At 43.9% G+C, this 25,548-nt stretch overlaps 1 protein-coding gene across 2 annotated transcripts in view; it reads right to left on the bottom strand.

The window, feature by feature from the left end:
• RAPGEF4 (Rap guanine nucleotide exchange factor (GEF) 4) overlaps positions 1-25,548 on the bottom strand; it is a 227,305-nt gene that overhangs the window by 63,308 nt on the left and 138,449 nt on the right. For both annotated transcript variants that reach the window (XM_005857587.2, XM_005857588.2), the window contains 6 exons: positions 21,956-22,077; positions 19,740-19,923; positions 5,019-5,103; positions 3,196-3,256; positions 1,045-1,121; positions 465-611 (listed from right to left, as the gene is read on the bottom strand). In XM_005857587.2, the coding sequence (XP_005857649.1) occupies positions 465-611; positions 1,045-1,121; positions 3,196-3,256; positions 5,019-5,103; positions 19,740-19,923; positions 21,956-22,077 (676 nt within the window). The remainder of the gene's footprint in view (positions 1-464; positions 612-1,044; positions 1,122-3,195; positions 3,257-5,018; positions 5,104-19,739; positions 19,924-21,955; positions 22,078-25,548) is intronic.

Below are 25,548 nucleotides of genomic sequence, written 5' to 3'. Positions count from 1 at the left end.
TTAAAAAAAAGAAAAGAAAGGCTCAGGGATGAGGTTGGAGATGGAGACTAGACAAATAAAATATATTTTTAAAAAAAGAAAAGAAAAGAAAGGCTCAGGGATGAGGTTGGAGGTGGAGACTAGAAAGGTTTATGACAGAGAAAGACAGGAGTCAGGAAGGTATCTCATGGACATTTGCCAAGGCAGTCCCTCTACGTCTTCTATTCTGATGGACCGGGCCAGACGTGTGCAGGGTTGTTTGGTCTAGCCTGGCAAGCCCCAGGTGCAGCTTTCCTGCAATATCCCCTCTGGGCCCCAGAATGCATAGCAGCACAGTGAACATCCCAGGTGTGTGACCAAGGCTCTTTGTTGCTAGAGCATTCATTAATCGCTGTACTGCTCAATTAACATGACACTCAAGTCTTTTCTTCTCTGGCAAAAGGAAAAATGGGATGCCCCTCAGCCATGCTTTGCCTTGGACTTACCCTCAGAATCCGGTTGAAATCCTCCTTGTCTACTCTTAAGAAATGGCAATTATCTTCTCGCAAAACGATAGAGGCAGCTCTCGGGGCATCATTCACTAGCGCCAACTTGCCAAAATCATCTCCTTCATGCAGGGTACAGACCACACCCTAGAGAGCAAACATTCAGAGGAAGATGACCCCTGAAACAGAACCAACACCCACCCACCTCACCCCCAAGACCCTGTTCGCCTAACACACTATGTACAAATGGGCTTTACCCAGGGATGCCGAAGAGGAGTTACACAATTAAGTTGTAATGTTTCATTTTCCTTTCATTGAGTAATATGGGCTATGGAATAACTTAAATGTATACATTATAATCTATAAGGGATGGGCCCCAGAAAGTTCAATACCACTCTGAGTATAATAATTTAGATAATTTATGATTAGAGATGCTATAATGACTTTTCTTCATCGAGTAACAATGTTGTTGCAAGTTTAATGGTAGCACTAAGTTGTTAATGCTTAGAGCTACACTAGTAAGTGGAGCATAATAAAGACTCAAAAAGAAAAAGACATACATAGATATATATATACACACCTTGCCGTAAATGACTACATTCACTGATCCTTTTAGAATAATGTACCAGGAGGTACCTTCTTCCCCCTGGTTAAACACTAGATACAAAAAGAAAAGACTTATGACAAGAATAGAAGCACATCAATATAAATTACAGCTTATCAAATCATCATTTTTAAGTTCCCAGAATTACACATATATTCCAGAAGGGGAAAAAATGACTGGCAAATACTAACTTACTCAGGTGGCATATTGTTTCCTTTTCTATAGAACATAAAAGGGACAGAAACACTGCTCTACTGGCCAGGCCCTGAGAAATCCATTGGTACTAGACATCAACTAACAGCAATCCAGTTCATCAGGCAATACTCTTTTACCCACAATTCATCAAAACTTACTACACTACAGAAAATAGTTTTTAAAAGCAATCGGACCAGTAATGTGAATTGAAAACATGCAAATAGGTACTGTTTATTGTTTATGGATATCTATCTATCTATCTATCTATATATCTATCTATCTATCTATCTATCTATCATCTATCTATCTATTTTTTAAGGGGTTGGGATGATAACCACTACATTTAGGGTAGAAGTTACCATGGGAGGGAAAGAGAAGAATAAGATAAGGGAGGAAACATGGGGCCTTCGACTGTATCTATAATTTCATTCTTTAGAAAACATGAAAAAATATTGCATGCTAGTGTTTAATGTAGACTTCAAAGGTGCTTGTAATAACCTCTATTATTTGTTTGAAATATTTAAATATTTCACAATAAAATGAAAACAATCAGTAAGTTTGAATGAAAAGAATAAAAGAGAAGTTATGCATCACCAGTTATCATAAAAATAAAAAAAAATACTAACATGAACCTTTAACATTTCAAGAAAGGACATTCTTACTAAAATAAATGTCTATGTTGGAGATGCCACTTTTGATGACTGAAAAACATTTTGATACATAACTTTTGTAACTCTTTTTGCTTTTACAAGTCCTGCCTCCTGCTTATTTGACTAACCCAAGTCAGTGTGAAGAAAGAGCAAGACTTTCCAGAGAGTGTCTCTTGAAACGTTAACAGGTATCCATTAAACAAGTGTTCTGTGTTCCACTCGGGTTAGGAAGTGTGAGTCTAACTGGTGTGAACGTTTTTCTTTAGTGCAGAACTTCTGAGAGCTTAGCATGCTTGAGGCGCACGATTCCCCAAGAAGATCAGAGAAGGTGGCATTTCCTGACCTGAGTAGACCACTAACCCTGCTTTGCAAGAAGGACTCTGCAGATTCGTGTGCGATGCTAGCCTGAATACTTTTGTTCACATTTGTTGGTATCAAATTTCAATTTCTTGCTTCCAAATAGAATCACGAAACTAAATTACAAACTGGGTTCTGGAGAGATCCTGAGTATTAGTATTGTATAAATATTTGGGTCAAAGAAATTCTTTGAGACTTGGAGCTGATAGTGGAAGTGGGAGAAGAAAAGGAAAACAGGATCGTTTATCATTCCCACTAGCAATTTCAAGAGATGGATTAGTTCTTCTAAAACCACCAACTGAAGTGAGGTCACGTGCAAAGGGCCTGCCTGAGGAGCAGCATCTTCCTCCCACACTCTTTACACACTGCCTTCAGCCAGCAGCTAGGGCCTGGGCAGAGACTCAGACTAGCAACAGCATCCCTGCTCCCCCGCCATCCCCCCGCCCCCTGCTGGGAATGATCACAGATCCCGAACATGTGCTGGGAATGATCACAGATCCCGAACATGTGCTGGGAATGATCACAGATCCCGAACATGTGCTGGGAATGATCACAGATCCCGAACATGTGCTGGGAATGATCACAGATCCCGAACATGTGCTGGGAATGATCACAGATCCCGAACATGTGCTGGGAATGATCACAGATCCCGAACATGTGCTGGGAATGATCACAGATCCCGAACATGTGCTGGGAATGATCACAGATCCCGAACATGTGCTGGGAATGATCACAGATCCCGAACATGTGCTGGGAATGATCACAGATCCCGAACATGTGCTGGGAATGATCACAGATCCCGAAAAAAAAGTGCTGCAGGACGTCCTGCCGAGTCTGAAAGGGTTGCATTTGCAGTCAGGGTCCCGTGGCATAGGCTCCTGAGGGGACTAGCCAGGCGCAACGTCCGATGACAGCTTTCACTTACACACGGTGCCTCCTTTGGCGTGAGACTCAAAGATGAGAACACCTGCGAGCTCCCGTTTCACCTAGAAGGAAAAGAAAAAGGATGTGGAAAGGCCAGATTTTTTTTGGGGGGTGGGGTGGGGGGGAGACATGTTCCCTTTCTGAACAGTGCTAACTGACCCTCTTCCCACACAGCCATCTCCGGCGCTGCTTGCACTACTGTTGTCTAGAACCACGTTCACTAGATTTGCCACTAGATTCTCAAAGCTCTAACATGAGCTATTGTATACGCTCATTCATACAAGACCACTGCCATACAGATGGTTTATGTGGTTTCACACATATGCACTAGCCAATTTCACTGCCTATCTTTTGTCTTGGGCGAGAAGGTAAGAGCATCTATAATATCATGTGACTCCATTGCTGTTACAGGCTCTTCTCTGCATCCCACATAATGCATCCCTGCAAACGTGTTGGGAAAGTCAATGTCTTCAAGTTGAATTATTAAGCTCAAATGTGTAAGCATATTTATATTACGAGATAGCTAAGAAAAATTTTTTTATTCCAAATTATGGTCCCAAATTATGGCTCCATCTCCCTAAGTACCAAGTAGCCTGAGAATTTTCCCCAGTGCCTGGGTACCTGTGGTTGGAGGGAGAAGAGGAGACTATCCACACTCCTCTCCATCCCGTCAGGACTGGGGGAGTCAGGGCAGGGGCATGCTGGGGACCTGGAGCACAGGTAGGGAAAGGGGTCTCCCCGCACCTCCCTCTGCGGTGTGAGCCCCTGGCGCTTACATTTGCGGGGGCTCCCCGGTGAGGCTCCCAGACACTAGACCTCCTCCCTCTCCCCACAGATGAAGTGAGGATGAGAGGACAGTGGTGGGGAGGCTGGACCACACTCCTGGTTTCTCTACCAGGTGAGCAAGCTTGTGGACCCCTCGGGAGAGCAGGGGGAGGGGGGAGGAATGTGAAGGCAGCTCTATAGGTTGAAGAGGGAGGCATTTGGAGCCCTTCTGCTTGGGGCCATGACAAATGCCTCACTGCTCTCTTCAGAGACCCCCCGGAGCAGGGACCACAGGCACTGCTAGCATGTGATAGCATAGTATCAGCTAGGGAGCTGGGAACGAAAGGCGAATTAGGAATGCAGACGTTGCTAAGGGGCCTCGGTATATAATCTGTGGACATTGCAACAACTTCTTTTTATTATTGGTGTTATTAACATAGAGGAGATGATGTGTTGCCTAGAAATCCTGTTCCTGTGATCCTTCCACAGGGGAAGATGTTTCTGTCCGCTGCTTTCCTAAATATCCTGGTCACATAGAATTTTAGAGCCAAACACAGCCATTGGGCCATTTATCACTATTGGGTATTGCTATTGTGCCCTAACATATCTGAAGTAATTATCTCTTGAACCTTCTGCATCCTTTCTCAATAGGGCAGCAAAAGCTGGCCACTTGGGCCAGGACAGGTCAACCTGATTTATCTCCCTCCTCCCTCTGGCTCTGTATTTCATGGGAGGGTCTCAGAGCCATTTTGAAGGCCTGGCTCTCTTACCTAGGTGTGCAGGTTCCATAGTTCAGACTTGGAAGGATGAAGCATATGTTCCAATCCCACTCACATCAAATTGCTTTGGGGTTTACAGCACCTGGGCGACTACTAATGATGTGACAATACTTGATCCCATTACAGTGATTCTTCTTGGGTATAACTTACTTAGCATCTCATGGGAAAGACTAGGGATGATTTATGAGGCAGAATTCAGATATTCCTGCCCTCCATGCCAAATACACTCCTCCAGTCCTAACTGCATTTAACTGACCTTGCTCAATAAGAGACAACTTACGGTGGTAGAAAGATGGGATAAGGCTTTAATGTGAAGGAGCTCATCATAGATAATCTCTAGGTCATCCATACTCCTCTGGCCAGGTCTACAAAGAAAAAAGTAACAAGGAAATAATGAGAAAAAAAGTCATCACTAAAGCCTGAAATACAGAAGTGGACTCAAGGGTCAGTAATACAGCTCAAATTTCTTAGGAGTAATCTCTATAAAAAGATACTGGCAGAGGGTGAGATTATACCATTATAATCCCTAAAGGAAGTTTTGAAATGAATGTGTTGTCAATGGAAGAATGGGCACAGAGTCCCCTTCCCTTCTAATCTCAGAGGGTAGAACATCTCTGCTCACGTTGTAGTTGGCTAATCTATCTCTCACTTTGTAGATGACTGCTCCAAAAAATTGCTTTGCATTACACATCTTAATCAATAATAGGAAAACTTGTCTTTAACACAACTAGACACAACTGATTTCATCAACTGGATGATTGACCCAAATTCCTTGAGATCCTGTGTGGTATCTTAGCCTAACAGAATAATAATGCTGCTGTCACTATGTTTCAAGTTGTATAATACACTTCTACCATAGGATTTAAATAAGGGATGTAGAGACTCAGTATTTTCTTGCCTATCCCTGAGAAGGTGAGGGCATGAGATGAGCAGAAGGCAGATAGTAGTGTTTGGGGTTAGGAAGAAAGGGAGAGAAGAGAGGTATATACTTCCACTTCCCAAACTCTGTTTCATGCATGACCTCTGTCCCATGAGGTGTTAATTAGTATACTAGTCAGCTTCTCCCCCTATACTTTATTTCAAAACTAGTATCCAATAATCTTCCTTTAAAGATAGGTTATGTGGATGTTATGGACATTTTGACATGGAAGGACAGAATAGATTCCTAATCACTTTCACGCCTATAATTATTCTGGAATCACTAATAGTGTTTAACTATAGATCAAAGAGAACATCTGATTGATGAGGAATTGAGATATTCTATTGCTCTGCAATGTAAGAAACCTTGACTGATGTGTTATTGAAATTTTTTAAAAAATTGGTTATTGATTCTGAGAGTACTAGGAAGTCAAGCTCCATGTTGATGGACAGGCAGCATTTGCTCTCAGCTAATTGCTGCAGTCATGTATGTTACCTACTACATAATCGTCAGTCTATTCTACACATTTTGTCTTAAAATTTCAGTAACTTATTGTATTACTCAATGTTACTGTATATTAAATATTTAAACCTTAATGAGCTACTGGTGGTGTTCCATGCTTAATTACATTGTATTTTTAAAAAGTGGTCCTGGGTCAAATAAATTCAGGGAGTGATGGTGTACTGAACAGCGCTCTGGATTTCCAGGCTGAAGATAAAGTTTTAACCTCAGTGCACCCCCCACCAGCCGTGTGACATCAGCCTCAGTCTCATCTGTAAACTGGGACATGCTTCCCGAGAGAGAGGCGAGAGCTGAAGGAAGCAGTACATGTGAAGGTACCTGCATATTTATTTGTGTTGGTGGAAAAAAACCCTCAGCAAAATGATATTCAAAACTCAAACCTTTGCATAAGAAGTTTAACTGACAGAGTACAACATTCGGGCCAGCAAATTACATCTGAAATTTAGTCAATTATAGATAAGTACTCTGAGCAATCAAAACTGAATTGTAAATACTCTAAAATAGTTAATTGGATTAAACACTTTTGCAACCATTCATAAGATGGGGTTGATGACAGATCAAGTGGGGGCCAGCAGAGGAAGAAAACTCTTTGCACACCTTGCACATCACCTTCTCAAGGACAGTTTAGCACGAACAAAAGAAGATGATATGCCTCTCTTACAGCATCTACGAAGGGTATATTCCTAATCTCGACTATACAAAGACTGGTACTAAACCCATGACCCAGGGAGACGCCAGCCGGGCCCATCTCCTGCCAAGGACCACCACTGTGCATCAATCCAGTGCTTAATGGTGGACCTCAGAAAAGATGGGACCCAAACACACCAAAGAAAAAACTATGGCCACAGGGATTTGAGGGGGGCAGGCCTTCTTAGCAAGGGGCTAATCTACTACTTGACTTACACATGGGATTTTGAAAGGAGGATCCTTGGGGATTTAAAAGTCAATGGAGTCACCTCAGTCCATCCACTGTGATAGAGGCAGCTAAGGGGAGAGTCTCGAGGCAGGCGTAATAGGATTATGCTCTTCAGCACAAGGCGCTGCCCCGCTGTTCTTGCTACTTGACATCAGCTGCAAATAGCATGGACCCTCCTAGAGGCCTGGCTAAAGAGAAATCAGTCGCCAAGTCTCATTCTCACCTCCATGGGATGGGCTGTTATGGAGGGAGGAGGAAAACTCCGCTGGGAAAAGAAAGTGTTAGAATTTAGCTCTAAAATCCTAACACATTCAAATTTGGAATTTTGGGGGCTGATCTCTATGAGTTTAGGAAGAGTGTTTTTACATAATATCAATATGAAATCCATATTGATGAACTCTTTTTTCTTCAGGTGTAGTTGATTCTTTTTTAAAAGTTTTTCTCATATTAATCAACTCTTACAGATTAAAAAAAAAAAGTGTTGCCTTTAGAATCTACACATCACATTACATTAAAAATAATTACATATTGTCCAAGAGTTAAAACATATGAGAAAGAACTCTGTCAGATCCTCAGTGCAGCATACTAAAAAGGTGACAGCTGGTTCAAGACACCTTTTAACCATTAGAGGCAGTCTGAGGACCTGCACCAAAGTGTAGGAGAAGGCAATCATGGCAACATGCAAGCCATTTTTGAAACCTACTCAACATCCTACTGCCGAACACCACTGAGCACTGATGGAAGCTCTCTTCTCCCCACGCTGCCCCCTCCTGGCTCTCTCTTCCTGCTTTCCTAAACATTTCTTCTCCATGTCTTTTTTGATCTGTTGTTCTTTTGTTCACCTCCTAAATTGTGCTGTGCCCCAATGTTCTGCCTTCAGCTCTGTTCTCATTTTGTTCTGCTTTCTCTCCCTTTGAAAAATCCCCAACTTTCACCTATATAACGCTGAGACCTACATCTTTATCTCCAAACAGATGTCTATCCTGAGCTCAGACAGCTTCCTGGCCAGCTCTTCCCAAACAAGCCACAGCTCTACAAGCTTACTGTCCAGGGCGCTCCCTCATCATCACAGGGCAGATCTCAGTGGACTTTTGCAGACTCAGCTATCTTCCTTTCCTCTCTTCACACCTTCCCTCATGGCTCTGTTCTCTGCTCCAGCCATGCCCTACGTCTCTCCATTTCTCAAAACGCTATGCTTTTTCATGTCTCCAAGACTTTTCACATGCTTCTCCTCTCTTTGCCTAGGATATTTTTTTCTGCTTCAAGCCCAGCTCAGATGTTATCTCTCCCAGGTAAAACTGGTTCTCCAACCTTTATTCTTCCAAGACACATGGCCCGACCACTGTGGTGATTACAACATACTGTGAGGAATGTTATTTGCTTAAATACCCATAACCCTACACTGCTCTTCTCAAGAAGTGCACAGGGTGCTGGATTGGGAGCAGAAACTGGATTTGAGATCTAAATCATGAACTTCCTAGGTGCCCAATTGGTTTAATGCCTTGTTTTTGCATTTCTAAAATGAGAACAATAAATATGATTGTTGTAAAGACCAAATGAGTTAATATACATGAAGCATTGATTCATTGGAAATATAGCACAAACGGAGGATGAAATTATTATCAGGGTGGATGTTCAATACAGTTTATCAGATGAGCGAAAATACTAGTTCTCACAATTCATGCTGAATTCAGGGTCTGTCCAAGGGACATATGGAAGCAATACCAAAAACCAGTTCCTGTCTTGTGGCCTGAGAAAAATGGGGGTTTAAGCTCTGTTATCCCTCCTACTCAAGGTCAAGTAAGACACGGTGGCCACGACACAACTCACTTTTGTCTTGGCAAATAATTAATGGATGGAGGAGACAGGATGAAAATGTTGAACCTCACCTCATACTCCAAATACTGTTAAGTGATAAAAAAGATATATTTCTAAAAGACTGTGGATGTATTCATCCAGCTGCGAGGAAGAACTGTCATCTTAGACCAGCTGAAGTTACTCAGTCAAGATCAGCGAGGGCCTGGACAGCAGCGATCTCCAAAGACCACGCAGTATCTGCTAGGCTGGGCCCTTTTGTGGCTGGAGAGTTGTCTGTCACGCTAAAGGTCTGATGGAAAAAACACTTGAAAATCCAAAACAGCACTGAAAACAGACACATACCACCACCACAAACCACAAAAGAGTACTATGGTTGATCAGAGATTTTAGGAATTCTTGGGTGACCAAAAGTAGATAGGAATAAAATGTCTGAGAATAGCTGGAAGCAGCCACAGCTCAACTCAGATAAGAAAATTAGTTTGGAAACAGCTTGAGTGCCCATCAGTAGATGAATGGATAAAAAGCTGTGGGACATTTACATTATGGAATACTATGCAGCTATAAAAAAGAGGGATCTCTTACCCTTTGGGACAGCATGGATGGACCTGGAAAATATTATGCTAAGTGAAATAAACCAAATATCACATGATCTCACTTATTTGTGGAAGCTAATGAACAAAATGAATTGCCCAACAAAATAAGACCTGAAGCATGGAGGCATGGGACAGACTAACATACCTCCATGTGGGGTTGGGGGGGACGAGAAGAGATAAACCAAAGAACTTATATACTTACTAGAGGCCCTGTGCTCGAATTCGTGCACCAGTGGGGTCCCTCAGCCTGGCCTGCGGGATCGGGCTGAAACCGGCTCTCTGACATCCCCCGAGGGGTCCTGGATGGCGAGAGGGTGCAAGCCAGGCCAAGGGACCCCACCAGTGCACAATCGGGGCCAGGGAGGGACGCAGGAGGGCTCCAGGATGTGTCCGGCCTGACTCTCTCAGTCCCGATTGGCCAGACCCCAGCAGCAAGCTAACCTACCGGTCGAAGCATCTGCCCCCTGGTGGTCAGTGCAACTCATAGTGAGCAGTTAAGTGGCCGTAGCATATCATTAGTATATTATGCTTTGATTCAGGTTGAATGGCTGACTGGATGACCACACACTTAGCATAGTAGGCTTTTATTATATAGGATATGTTTGGCCCATAGTCACAGGCAATAGAGTAGTGAAGACCTGGGGAGGATGGTAGGGGCTGGGAGGAGGGCAGAGGGGGAGGGGAAGGGAGATATCTGTAATACTATCAACAATTTAAAAAGAAAAAAAATCAGCACAGGAGGAAGACGGCATTGCTGATAAGACAAGGCCAGGAGCGAGCGGGTCAGAGTGGTTCATCACAAGGTCAGCGGTCAGTCAGGGCCCTCCCCCGCCCCCACTGAGCAGTAGGCAGTGGCAGAGTGTGCTGCCAGGCTAACACTCAGACCTGCTCTCTAAGATGAAGGCACAGCCGGGAGCCCGAGAGAGAAGCAGAACAGAGCATGTGACAGCCACAGCCCTCCTGCCAGACACAGAGGAAGGGCTCCATTCCTGGGAAATCCTCCTTCGTTTCAAAACTCCTGGGAAGAAGTGGGGGGAGGGAGTTTAGCCTGCATGCTTCCCCTCGTGCCTCTCATGAAGCAAAGGCTGTCGGGAAATGTGGCCCCCAGTGCCTCCAGGGCTGGCTCCGCTGTGGGTGTGACCACCACACCTGCCCAGAGACCCACATGGCAGCTTATTCTACCCCTCCCGGTGCTCACGCATCAATAATAACCACTACAGAGAAATAAAGACTTCCCCCGGATGCCCTGGAGAAAGCTATGGTAGCCTTTTGAAACAGAATGGAACAAAGCTTAAAAACAGCTTAGTCTCTGAGTCCTAAATAACATTCAAAATGAAAGGGAAAAAAATAACCCTGAGGTCTAAAGTGGTCAAGTAATCACAGGGCAGGCCACTGTGCTTTGGCAAGCCACCCAGGTAGCCATGAACTTTTGGGTCCTGTTTACAGCACATTTTTAATGAGGTGAGAGAAGTCAGCACTGCAAGGTGTGAAGAGACTTACTCTAAAGCATGAGTATATTCAGTTAGCAAAGCAACAAAAGCATTCGTGAGAGGTTGGCTACCAGCAAACTCACTGTTGCCCAGGGCCTCAACATGTCATTAGAATTGAAAGTTGACGGAAGTCCCAGGGAAGAGGCCAGATGGAGCAAAAGCCAGTGTGACAACCTGTGCCACTGAAGTGAATAAAAATGTGAGTCCCCCCCTCGCCACTCCCCCTCAAGTGGATCTTCATGTTGTGGCTGCAGTGACAGAGAACAGGCCCAGCGCTCCTGCTCCGAGGCCACCAGCTCAGAGCTGCTGTGCCATCTAGTGTCTCAGAAAAGACTCGCCTCTCTGCTCTTGCATCTTCAGGCAAAGGTTCTCATCTCAATCCACCCCCACCCTAAAAGAGCACCGGGCAAGTCTAAAACTGTGCCTTCTCCACCACGATCACTGAACAAAGTCGTGCTTTCAAAGCAGGTTTCTCTTGGCAAACAGCAGCATTACGCACCTCTCCTGCTTTGGTCTTCACGGAGATGGCAGGGGAAAAACGGAGGAGGGATTCTGCAAATCAGCCCCCAGCCTGTTCAGAGAGTAATGAAAGGGTCCCAAGGGCTGAAGGCAATTTGGCTTTCAAGAGTCAGGGGAACACTGTGCCCCGAGCAGGAGGAGGGATCTCCTAGGCACCTTCAGAGAGTAACCTGCGAGGCTGGGGGACTGAATTGACTCTCAGGCTGCTCTGAGTGGCAGCTGGCGAATGTACCCGGTCTTTACTTGTCCTTCTCCAGGTGTCACAGGGAGAGATATTAGGCATCCCTGCTTCTTCACAAGCCTGCATGGTGCCACATTGATGTGGATTTGTCAGATCCCGCTGTGGAAAGGCCTAGTTTCTGCAGGGGCCGCTTTCTATCTAGTTACAGACACGGTAATAAACGGGGATGGATGGAGAAGCAGTTTGTACATGAAAGGATGGGAGGGCCCAGGTGACATTGGAAACTGCTGGTAAATACAGTTTTACCAAGGAATTATCAAGGTCAGAGACAGAGACCCTCAGTTCTTGGGATGTGGATAAAACGAAGGATTCATCCAGCCACCAAGTAGCACATGGACATGGTGCCTGGTAAAACATGCAGGTGAGAGAGCAGATAACCAGATCTTCTAGACCTGCCGCCTTTAGACCTCTTCCCTGGTGCCTGGGGGAAAAACCCAGAAAGTCAGCGTTGTCGATATCCACGGAAGCCACAGTCAAGCTTAAAAATAAAGGAAAGGCTTCATCATATTTTTCTGGAGTTGAGAATGCTTTGTTGTATTGCAACGCTCCACCTCAATTGACCTGATTCTCCTGGTTACAAGTCATTTCTCAAACGTGGGTCATTTCCTAACACCCGTAAGGTCTTCTTGAGAACTCACCTTCTTCCACTTCTCTGACTGGTAAATTTGGTTTCCCACTCACATGTCTAACAAACCAGCAAATTGTTTTTCTTTTCTTCACCTCCTAGCCTTGCTTCTTAAGAGTTAGATCTTAAGTGGTAGAGCCATTCCAGGAATCTGGAGTAAGCAGACTTGGGCTCAGTTCCTGATTCAGCCACAAGTACCACTGTGTGATGTTAAGGAAGGTATTTGACATCTACTAAGCTCCATCTCTTCATTTGACAATTGTGGATAATAAGGCCTACTCAGTTCACAGAGTTATTTTGAGGTTCAAAGAGGCGATGTATGTGAGGTCACTATATAAACTTGTGTGATTCATTTATTTTTCAATATTCTTATTGATTTGAGAGAGAGAGGAAGGCAGAGGAAAGGAGAGAGAGAACCATCAATCGGTTGCCTCTTGCACCCCAACCGGGGATCCAACCCGCAATCTGGGAAAGTGCTCTGACCGGAAATTGAACCAGTGACCTTTTGGTGCATGGGATGATGCTCAACCAACTGAGCCACACCTGCAGGGCTCATTTACTAAGTGTTAGTTTTTATTTTAAATTCTGGCTAGTGGGTTGATGTTCATATTTTTCTATAGTAGATGGTACACTTGTACTCCGTTAGGGTCTATATGGTGGTCATTGAATAAGATAAGATTTGTCTGTAACTATTATTTTTAAATCAGATTTCTATAATATATATCCTCTCAAGTGCTTAAAGAATAAACCCAGGAAGCAATTTTGAACCATTTTTGGTCCAGGACAGGTGGTAGAGTACAGTAAAGAACACAGTTCTGAAGTCAGACAGACCTGGACCAAATCCTGAGCCCACCACTTTTGGGATAAACACAAGCAAGTGACTTAACCTAAGCCTGTCTCCTAATCCATAAAATGGAGATAATATTAATAACTACCGAACAGTTCTGTTGAAAGAACTGAATTAGGTAATTATTGAACACAGTGTCTAGCACACCTGAGTTCAGCAAATGTTGGCTAATTAAATACAACTCCCCTGTGAAGTTGGGAGAGGTTAAGTAGGTATTATTAAACTCATTTTATAGCTTAACAGCTTTGTAGTATGGAGTTGTTGGGTGATTTATTGGTAAATTGGTAAGACTAGAATCCAGGGCTCTTACACTCAGTATTTCTTTTACTCTATTTAGCAGACTCGGGTCAAATGCATGTGTTTCATATGCTGTCATTAATTTCTCAAAATATAATTAATTTTAGTCTCATAAAACTCAATACCTGGCATCCTGTCTATAGTCTGGACCCTACCAACCTATTCTCTACAGACGGCAGAGAAACCCTCCCACTGCAAAGATGACCATTCCACATCCCTTTAAAACTCTTCAATGGTGCACCACGTGGCTATAAAATAACATCCAAGGTACATAGAGGGATAGCAGACCCCCTTCAATCTGACCTCAGCCTACTCTCCAGCCACATTTCCTAGCTCTCCTGGTCTGGGCCCTCCTTCAGTGTGAAGCAGCTTATGTTCCCTGCTGGAGCTCGGGACATCATTCTGCTCCCACACCAGGCTAGTTCTTTCTTTGTTCCGGGAAGAAGAGCACTAAAATATTACTTTTTGCTGCTGTTAGAAGAAAGAGCTTGATAAAGTACAGGGAATATAGTCAACAATATTGTAATAACTATGTCTGGTGCCCAGTGGATACTGGAAATATCGGAGAGAGAACACTTGTAAAGCATATGATTGTCTAACTTTGCTGTACACCTGAGATGAATATAAAATTAATATTGAATGTAAACTGTAATTGAAATATAAAATTAAAAAATAATAAGTTAAATGAAAGAAGAAAGGTTTGAAAATTAATCTGAACATCCAACAATGACAAACTGAATGTATTAAGGAATATTCAGAGGACAGATTACTATGTACCTATAAAAAATCCCATCTTTAAAGAATACTTAAGGTTAAGGGAGAACGCCATGATATATTATTAAGTATAAAAAGTTAGGAATTGAAATATAACCAGAGGGATAATTCCAACATGTTAATAATAATTATTCTGGGGAGGTGGAATGCAGGTGTCATTTATTCTTCTTTAACTCCTTTAAGTTCCCAAAGTTTCTACAATAAACAGATTGACTTGACCAAGAAAAAGTCATTAAAATCTTTAGGTAATCTCATATTGAACCCTAAACTATAAATGGGCAGCTACATCCATCTATCCCTCTCCCAAATCTGAATCCTCACGGCGGCAATCCAACTGTTGGTTTCTTGGACACATAAACAGGGAGATAAGGGTCGATTGCTTTTATGGGGGAGATGCAAACCCAACCCCAAGAAAAGGCCCCCTTAATGCAATAATTTCTTCTGGTAAATTCTATAAGCTTTCACTACGGCACAGCAATCTTTCCAGGAAAAACAGTGGTGAAGTTTGTCATGCCGTGAAGGGAAAGATTCACAGTGAATTTCTTATTTCATTAAGATTAGGCTCTTTCAGTCACACTTCTCTTTTCATCTGATTTGCATTTGAGAACTACCAGCCGCCCAATTCCAATGTTTGGACTTTACAAGTTTGAACATACTCTTGGCATACCCCAACAAAAGTCAAAACCCTAGGCACCACTGATTTTAGGCTTGCTAATCTGGATTCCGCTGGTGAAGCAAATTTCCCTATAATTATCAGGATTTCAAATTCCACGCCCTCAAGAACTGCTTGGACAAATAAAGGCCCTATTAAAATAGGCTCTGCTAAGAGAAAATACACAGCCTCTCAAGCGCCCTCTAGAGCAAATGTGTGGAACAGCCAAAATGTCCCCCCACTCACACCTATCCCCACCTCCAACCCCCACCCCCGTATTTTTTCATGTCATTTTAAATTGTTTCTTTTCAACCTCATGCCCCATAGCATATGTTAGAAAATATTAATTTATCGCATGAAATCATTGAACTTAAGTTTCTGAATTTCCGATCCATTTGAAAGACTCCAGAATCTGCCAACCATTCTCTTGATATATATGTAATAAAGAAACATTTTACATAATATATTTAATAATAATAAATATATTAAATATTCATATTTCTTCTGCTCGGGTCTGACTTAATCTCTTTCTGAACTACTTAAGTGTCTAGGCTTTTAGGGAATTTCAAAATTGTAGACCTACCTAGAATTAGATTTGGGAAATGCCATCTACTTCATTTCTCTCCCACCTTTCGGCTAGATCCTCATGACATAGACCATTCTAAATAGTGGAGCATTATATTTTACTTCACTCGGAAGAAGAGGTTGTGAGGCTTGTATGGTAAGAGCCGTCTTTGTCCCCTGAAGCCTCTTTGTATCCAGCTGGCCTCAGTGTGCAACATGTTGCTGAGCTGGTCACTCCACATCTTTGTGCCCATGGCCCCACCCCTAACCCAGAGTATCTGCTCAAAGTTAGCCAGAATGTATGTTTCTTCGGGTAAAGGTCTCCATTGTACTTATTCGCGGCAGGGTAACCTCATTTTTAGGCTTGTAAACAAAGCAACATCAACACAAAAAGCCCTGAGGGTTCATTTTAGGTTTGATGGTCCTGTCTGTGAGCTGCAACAACAGCACCATCAAACTGTCACTGTTCCATGGCACTTGCCTCCAAATGCCACCCAGGTCTGCACCTGCGAAACCAGGATGCGCATTGTGAGTCACTCTGCCTGCCACCACATGAAAAGCTAATTTCACATGCAGAATGTATGTGTGTTTTTTCAATACCAATAGCAACAAGAGTGTGCCAAAAAAAATTCCCCCTGAAGCTCTATTCTGTTTTTAAACTACAGAACATTCTTTCATACTTTGACAGATAAAATGCTGCAGTTAATGTAATAAACAGAGAATTTTTCTAAGGAGCCTGTCAAAACAAGTGACACTTTTTTTTTCTTTGCTAGCAAGTCTCAGATTCAGAACAATAGGAAGTACCTTTCAAAGCAACATCTTCATTATACAATCAAATTCCCCAAGTAATCTTCTCATCAAAGAATATTGTGTTATTTCTTTCCCAGTAATTATCAGAGTTCGGCAACCTCTCTGGCAGTGGCGATGGTTATAAAATGCAGCTGTGCTGAGTTAAAAACTGGAGGGTCCTGCTCTGGCCGATATGGATCTGACGCCTCCACATTCCTGAACAACTTGGCAGTTTGGGCAGTAAAAGGGCAACATTTCTAGGACCTATGAACACGCAGTAAGTTTCCTGGAGCCAACTGCTCAGCTGGTCTCTTCAAGGACAGCAGTGATACTGGCCCTTCTTGATCAACTAAGCTTGTTTTCTTTCCACTTAAATAAAATGAGGTAGAAGCTCCAAAGGTTATCAGATTTTTAAAAAACGGTGTGTGTGGGTAAAGTTTGAAAGTCTGTCTCATTCAGTGAGATTCCTTCTTTTTCAGTTTCCAATCTCTTGGGGGGGGCTTTCTTGGCAATAGAAGGAAAATCCCCAAAATACAGACTCATAAGAGGAACTACCAACCCAATTCCAATGTTTGGAGTTTCGTAAAATCTGGGAAGGTGGGAAAATCCCAAGGGCACCCAAAATAATGCATCTTGGAATTCTGGTGAAACCTGCACTTTCACAGTGATAACCTGGAAAATGGCAATCTCTGGAATGTAATTTTCTCTGAAGAACCTTTGGGCTGGCAAGGATCAAACAATTCAATGCTGTAGGGGAGAAATAAGGAAGCACGAGAACAGAATCCCATTTCTAAGAGTGACTCATGAAATTGGCTCATAGGCTCTCGTAAGGGTGAATCAAACAATTAGCATGAATGTTTCTAGCAGGTGCCTAGCACATAGCAGGCACTCAATAAATGTTTGTTGCATCTGAATCTAATCTGGGAGTGCCTCTCCCATTGGATTATAAACTCCCCAAGGGCAGGAACCATTTTATTACTTTTTTTAAACCTCTTTGGTACATACTTAAAAATCGTTGTAAATAGAATGACATTTCTGCCTCCCTTGAAGAGCTGAAGGAACTTCAGCTGGGACTGTATATTTATGGGGATTAGGCGTTTTCGAACTTCCACACTAGGTTAAATCCCTCTCTCCATATTCTATTCTATTAAAACAGTACATTTTCTTTTGTGCTTCATAATGCAGCCATGATAAAACGATTGCTTGCCTAACTAGTTGTTTAAAGTCTGTCTCCTGCACTAGGAGAAAGCTCCGGGAAGGAGGTGCAACTCCCTTGTTCAATGCTGCAGCCTTAGCAATTGACATAGTATCTAGGACAAAATAGGTGTTCAGTAAACATTGGTTGAATGAATAAATGAACGAATGAAGTAAAATGCGAGATGTTTTTGTCTTTAAGAAACTCCCAGTTGACAGCAATGTTTCTCAACATTATTTCCAGGACAGCTCCTTGTTTTGTAGGGGTCTAGGTACTGAGGTGTGCTTAGCATCCCTCTGTCCCAGCCACTGGCCAATGAATGCCAGCAGTGTGCCTCTCATGCACTGAGACAACCAAACATCCTCCCATATTTCCAATGCCCCTCAGATTCACAACCACTACATGGTGTTGGCTTGAATGAAAGTGACATCAAAAACAGCAAAAAGGGGATGGAGCCAGGAAATGATGAAGGCATATGGGAAAAGGGAGTGTGGAAAAGAGAGAAAGGAAGCAGTCTGACAGGAAAGAAAACATGGTTTATTTTTATTTTAAAAAAACATATTTTTATTGATTTCAGAGAAGAAAAGAGAGGGGAAAGAGAATACAAACATCAATGATGAGCGAGAATCATTGATTGGCTGCATCCTACACGCCCCCTACTGGGGATCGGGCCAGCAACCCTGGCATGTGCCCTTCAGTCCACAGGTTGATGCTCTATCCACTGAGCAAAACCAGCCAGGGCGAAAGCATGGTTTAGAATGATGGTGTTCACGAGCTCTTCAAGCCCTGGGACTCTCTTGTGTCCCCTCCACAACCAACCCCTGCGATCCTTCAGGGCAGAAAAAGCAAAGCCTGGGAAGGGTTCCTGGATGCTCCTTATGGTTAGGGCTATGAAACTCTGGCTTTCTGTTTGACATTTAGAATTTAGTAAAATTTTTGTTTGAAGAAATAAAATTCTGAGGCAAAAAACCCCCCACAAAAACACAAAAAAACCCCCAACAATTTGTTGTTGTTTGAGGCTAAAGGAACTAAAAACCATGGTTTTAGAGTTAAGGATGATGGTGCCAACTGGGATGAGGGAAGGCCTTTAAACACATGGTAGGGGGAATTAAGAGCCAAGAGGAAGTTTTGACAAAGGGGACACGGTGCGATAGAAATGAAGTTGCTGGAAAGCCTGGTGCAGCGCTGAGGAAGGGCGAGTGGAAGGGGACGCATCCTGGGCACAGGACATAAAGGAGAGCAGAGAGGCTTTGTGAGTTGGTGTGAGGCGCGGACACCAAGGAACTGGTCTGAGGGACACCTCACTTTTGGAAAGTGCCCAGGGGACACATAAGACATGTAAGGTCCAACCCTCTCACCGAGACCCGCTAACCATCTGAGGTCAGCCAAGCCAGTGACTCAGAGCTGACATCCACAGCTGGCCGGCACCGGTTGCCGGGTGGAGAACAATTTCATTTCCAGCAGAAAAACATAAGCCTGTGCGTGGTTTCAGAACCGAGTGCCAAGCCCTCTCTTGTTGAAAAGGTTCCCCTGAGGTTGGGGCTGTGGCATATGCTGCTGTGTGCCCCATGCCAATTAAGAGAGCTCCCTGAACAGAAGAGGGGCTCGGTCCTTTCTTTCGGAATTGATCTGATTAAACAGCTGAAGTCCTCAACTTCAGCTGCTGGGCTGCGCCTGGAGGAAGGTGGGTTTCGGCCAAGATGGGAGGAGAGAGCGCCTCACTGACTGAATGGGGACCTCGAAGCGGTAATGAGCAGTGAGGTTCTCTTTAGTATGTCTTTATGTTAAAGAGCACAGGTTTGGAGCAGGGAGAAAGGATGTGCTGAATGAATGAATGAATGAATGAATGAACGAACGAGCGAACGAATGAATATACACAGCACAAGCATAAGGTCTGTGGCTCTGACAGCCGCTGCCCTACTGCATTAGGAAGAATGGGCTGTGGTGGTCTGGCATCGAAGCAGAGCCGTTTGTCACTGAGCAAAGCTTCGTTAAGATGTGGACTCAGTTTTGAAGCCAACCACTAAAAATCTCCATATTTTTAACTCATGCAAAAAGGAAATGAAGGTACCTGGCTCAAAAACAAAATAGAAAAGAGACACACTGCCGTGTCACCCTTCTGAGTCCCTCCTTTGACCCTGGGTGAGGCCAGGACTCTCCAAAGCAGCCTCTCCTCTCCCCTGCCCAGGTGTGCGCCTGCCCTGGCCACAGCAGCAGGTGGGCGCCCTGCTCTTACTCACGATTTGCGGAGGATCATCCTCATGTGGGCGTCGGGGCCCATCTGCGACAGCAGCAGCATGGTGTCCTGCAGCTCCTCATCACACTCCTTCTTCTCCTCCTCCGTCGGCAAAGGCGCGTCCTCGTGCTCATCATCCAGGAAGCGATAAAATAAATACTTGTCTTGGAAATGATGCTCCTGGTCCACTGTGGGAAGCATGGAGGCAAGTGTCAGCTGTCGCACCTCTGCCTCCCGCCCCCGCGGTGTCAGGCGAGACAGCCAAGTGGTAGCAAAGGGTGAGACTCCTCAACCTTCTCCCTCCGCTGGCCTAGGGCTGTGCAGCTGGAAGGCGTGACCTCGGGCTGCAGTGAGGCGCCACACGGCTCCCTCCGACCCGCCCACCTCCTGGGCTGCCCTAGGACTCTCCTAAGGCAACCTGCCAGCTTGTCAGAGATGAGCAACAATTGCTGTGTGGACATTTTCTAGCATGCGGGACCAGGTCCCACACAGGAAAATAATCAGCTGCCGGATCTTGCTCTAAACTGGTTTTTGAAAGTACAGACTTAAAAAACAAAAAACAAACCCCTAATTTGTCGGGATCAGAATTCATGTTTTTCTTTTGTACTGTTTATAAACTGTCTGCACTTCAAAATAGCAGAGTAAAATTGTTTGAACAAAGGTGACTAGACCAAGCTTCTAGGTCACATACACTTAGAGGGATCTTACAGTGATTTCCTTCCAGTTATGATTTTTAAACGTGTTCCCCACCCTCCCCCCTGCTTGTTCCTTCTAAACAAAAAGATTTCAATCTGGGAAGGACCAGGTCAGGGAGCTTGGCTCAGAATGCCTCACCTATATGTCTTAAAATGCGTAAGACCCTTTTCAGGTTGGAGCATCAGGATTGTCAAAAGATAACAGGGCCAGAACCGGTTTGGCTCAGTGGATAGAATGTCGGCCTGCGGACTGAAAGGTCCCAGGTTCGATTCCGGTCAAGGGCATGTACCTGGGTTGCGGGCACATCCCCAGTGGGAGGTGTGCAGGAGGCAGCTGATCGATGTTTCTCTCTCATTGATGTTTCTAACTCTCTATCTCTCTCCCTTCCTCTCTGTAAAAAATCAATAAAATATATTTTTTTAAAAGCCAAAAAAAAAAAAAAAAGATAACAGGAAGCAGTAGATCACTGCTGCTTAACCCTTGGAGTGCCAACCAATACCCTAGCAACTATGCTGAAATTGCCAAGGCATTTTTGCTGATTTTACAGCAGTTTAGGAAAAAAATTATGAATCACAAGTAAATGAAGTTACATATTCAAAAACTTAAGGAAACCTTTACTACATTGACATATTTAGCAATATCATCATCACTAATAAAAGTAGACTTAGAACTGGACGCCATTTCGAAGCTTTGATAGCGCTCCCGGCACTTTTGGCGAAAGACAGGAGGAGCGCGATCGCACTCCCCAGCACTCTAGGGGTTAAAACGTGATCCGGGAACAGCAGCATCCAGGGCCTGTAGGAAATGCAGGCCCAGACCCACCACAGCAGAATCCGCATTTTAACAGGAGTCCCAGGTGGCTTGTATGTAAAGTCTGAGAACTCTGGCAAGACCATCAGTAGAGTCCCAGATGCTGGTCAGTTAAATGAATGACTGTATTAGTTTGTCAGTTTGGAAGAGTGGTCTTCACACAAGAGGCATGAGCAGCTCAACCACAGTCACACTCCAGCCCTGAACAGCGGCTCTCAGGGCTGCCCCTGCAGAGCACAGTCCCGACTTTAAATACGGTCCTCCTGTGGGCAAAACATTGGCTCCCCCAGACAGCGCCCTGGTTAAAAGGCAGCTTCTGAATTCATGACTTTCTTCCATGTCATCAGCCCAGCCACACACTTCACTGCTCTCCACTCTGCCCCTGCACCAGGACTGTTGTGTGGTGCTCAGAGTATAATCACTCCACCAATGAACCATGAACGCAAACTAATAAACATAATCAGAACTGATGCACTCGGGTTGCAATTTCCTTTTCCTTCATACCGTCTCCCGCGTTAGGAGGGTACCGTGCGGAACACAGCAATCAACAGCATCCACTTGCTGCATCTGTCCTGCTACATGAAGATGCTAGCTCAGCGGGTCCCTTAAGGGATCATAATCCTCTCTTGCCCATTTGGGAGTTCAGCAACAGCTTAGCCAGGGAAATGCACTTAGCGTGTCCCGAGGGTTTCCAGGGCCCGTGGCTCCTCTTACCGTGGTTGAGAACACCGTCTTCCACCAGGACTTGCCACATGCCCACGGCTTGAGTTCGGGAGTGAACGCAGGGCGTCTGCTGCAGCATCCAGTCCACCAGCTCGGTCCCCACACAGCATTGTCTAAGGGGAGGCGGACACAAAGGACGGGCGGTCACCCCTTGCAGACGAAGATATCTCTCTTGAGAGGAGACCCTCCGAAGAACTTACTGCTCTCCCACCATAAGAGGTCTCACTGCAAACACAGCACCACACGGCGTGGCCTCAGGTTCTCAAACTCTTGTACAAACCAATAAAACTACTCAGCTCGCTCGTGAGAGAACCTTCTAAGCGAGGCTGCCTAAACAAACAGCATTACAAGTTGCAGCGCCAGGGGAGACGGAAGGGCTGCAGACAGGGAGCATTATCTGGCAAGCTAAAGGTCGCGGGGCCAGAAACTCTGCTCCTGCACCTGTCCCAGGAAATCTCAGTGTAAAATGGAAGCAAAGCAGAACCCTGACTTCCTTCACCCGAGCCTGCGAGGAATGAGTTAACGTTTGTGAAGCTCTTGGAGATGCTCCGTGAAAGGCGCTGTGTAAGAGCAAAATTATACAGCACTTTATATTTTCAAGTAATACGGCTGATCTTCCTCAGGGGGGTGTTGGGAGAAACAAGCAATTAGCGATGCAAACCTCTCAGAAATAAGTTCCATGTAATGAGGATCAGCACTTCTACAGAGCCTGTCGTCTGAAGGGCTCCAAATGCTCTCTGTATAGTCACACATTCGTCCCTAAGATGCCCCTTGGCGGCAAGTTGGTCAGGATGGGCCAACTACATGCATGAGTTAGGAAACACAGAAGCACACGCACACACATTAGGAAACACTAAAACCTTCAGTGGGATGATAGAGAAAGGCAGGTGTCCATGGTGTGATGGTACAAGGGAGGAAATGGAATCTTTAAGTCCAAGGGATGAATCCCAAGGGACAGTGGAACAGGCAGGAGTCACAGAGCAGCCGGCTGCCTACAGCTGGGTCTGAGTCACTGGTGGCCTCCCTCCCCTGCTAAGGATGCCACCAGCCCCGGGGGGAACAGGCTGAGCCTGGGTCAAGCCCAGGGAGCTCCTCTTTAGTCTCCATGGAGGAGGTTCTCGGTGCCATGGCACCTTAGGAAGAGGCTTAGCCTGGGAGGACCAGGTCTGCGACTTATTAGCTATATGACTGTGGCTATATTGCTTCAACTTTCTGGTTCTCCGTCTCCTCATCTGTAAAAGAAAGGAGGAGAAAAAGATGGATTCTACGGCCATTTTCAGTTCTAGTGTTCTAGGAACTGAAATTTATCAGAGCTCCTGGGGTGTCCTGATTCAAACCTGACCCTAAACTATTTCACCAGGAGGATGTACTGAGAAGGCTATTAGATCTCCAGGACTCCTCTGATTACACATTGGAGTTGCAATGGGCAAAAAGGCGCCTAGTTACTATTCATTCTGAACCAAACAGATGAGCTGTCAAAATATTCCTCTTCTAATTTGAGAATTTATCAATGAGCAGAGTCTTGTAAAGGTATAGAAAATCAATCTCATGTGGTTTTTTTATTCAATGATTACCTTTACTAAAAGGAACACATGGAATTGAGATAATCCCAGATCACCTGGGCCCTGATACCAGGCATAAGAATCCTGCAGTGAGAATACAGAACAAAGACACCCAGCTGTGCCACTTGTCACTGGGTTTCCTCCTGTTAATGATCCCTATTCACTTTAGAATTGACAGCAGATCACTAGTATAGTGATCATTAGGGATGATACTGCATCTGGAGAGACGTCAACCCCCTAATACTGCAGCAATGACATAATGGCTATAATGGGGTGAGGAGCAGGAGAGAGGGTGAGGATGGAACTGGAAACAAGATCTGAAACAAGGAACTCAAACTGTGCTGCAGAAAAGAGAAATCATGCCTTTGGCTTCCAGTTGCATCATGGGTCATTACCAACAGATCATTAATTTATGTCACCGGGTGTGGAATAGACATAACACCTATATTTTAGGGGTTTAAAATCTTAGTACTATGGAGCAAGGATGCGATTATAGTTTCTGACTTCTAGTTTCCATTATTTTTCACCAAAGATGACATATTTTAATGGAATTTCCCTAACGCAAGTCAACACTTGGGAAAACAGAATCACATCTTAAATTAAGGGAAAAACTCACAAAATTTTAAAAATAAAAAGGTCCTTCAGCCATATGAGTTCTTAAAATCCCCTTAATGAATGAAAGAGGTTAAGTTCTCTCTGGGTCATATGATCACAATTTCTTTTTAACCTTTACTTCCCTTAAAATTAGAGTAGTGTGTGGGGACCACAGACTCCCAAAGAATGAGCTTCCAGGATTGGAGGAGAGGCTTCCAAATGTCATCCAAAATAGTAAATATCAACAGTAAAAGGTTAGGAACTGAAATTTATTACTGATAAGACTAAAGCGATTCTCAAATTCCATCTCATTTCAAAAATTCTAAATGTAACAAACTATCCATTTTTGTCTTGTAACCATATTGGGATCTAATATAAACGAACAAACAAAACAGAAACAGACTCATAGCTACAGAGAACAGACTGACGGTTGCCAGAGGGAGGGTGGTTGGGGGGCTGGGTGAAAAAGGTGAAGGGATTGAGAACGACAGATGGGTAGTTACAAAACAGTCATGGGATGTAAAGTACAACATAGGGAATATAGTCAGTAATGTAATAACTATGTATGGTGCCAGGTGGGTACTGGGAATATCAAGGGAAACACTGTAAAATAGATGATTGTCTAACCACTATGCTGAACACCTGAAACTAATACAAAATAATATTGAACATAAACTATAATTGAAAATAAAAATAAATGAGTGAATAAATAAAACATTTATGACAAATGCAAGCAGAAGAGTGTTAGTGTATGGAGTAGAGAAAAAGTGATCCAAGGGGAAGAATTTACAATGTTTTCCCATCTCTGTCCCTGGGAAAGAGACTGGATCTTGAGGCTCATAGACTCAAAGGTTTTCTATGGGGTGAACCAGGTATAATTTCACAGGTTTTATCAGAGTTGATCGTCACTAGAAAGATACATACCCTTCATGGTGACTTTAAAATGTGTTTTCTAGCTTTTCTCTGTCTTATGAATTTGGTTCATGGGAATCAAATGGGTTTTGACTTGTATCAAGTCTGATGGGTTCTGAGGTCATGTCTCAGCTAAATGGGAAAGTGAGTCTGACCGGCCGCTCGAGGAGGCCTGTGAGTCTGAATGACGGGTGCAGGCAGAGAGCACGAAGGCTTGTGTGCCATGTACAGGCCATCCTAAGTCCTAAACCCTTACTGAGTGGATACAATCAAGAGTAAAAGATTAGACATAAGTTCTTATTTGACCCACCATGGCTCAGTCAGCCCAGAAGGTTTAACTAAATCATGCAGCTCTATTCTTTATTACTTTTTAATTCCAGTGACAGCTACAATGAGTCCTTAATTCTATACAATTACAGCTGTGACAGTGCTGTATAGCTTACTATATGCATAATAGAATAAAATCTATATTTACTTTCTAAGTAAAATCTGTAAAATACATATATGTGTGTATAT

Source organism: Myotis brandtii, unplaced genomic scaffold (assembly GCF_000412655.1).
Source record: "Myotis brandtii unplaced genomic scaffold, ASM41265v1 scaffold112, whole genome shotgun sequence".
Classification (NCBI taxonomy): domain Eukaryota; kingdom Metazoa; phylum Chordata; class Mammalia; order Chiroptera; family Vespertilionidae; genus Myotis; species Myotis brandtii.
This window is presented reverse-complemented; position numbering and strand designations above follow the sequence as displayed.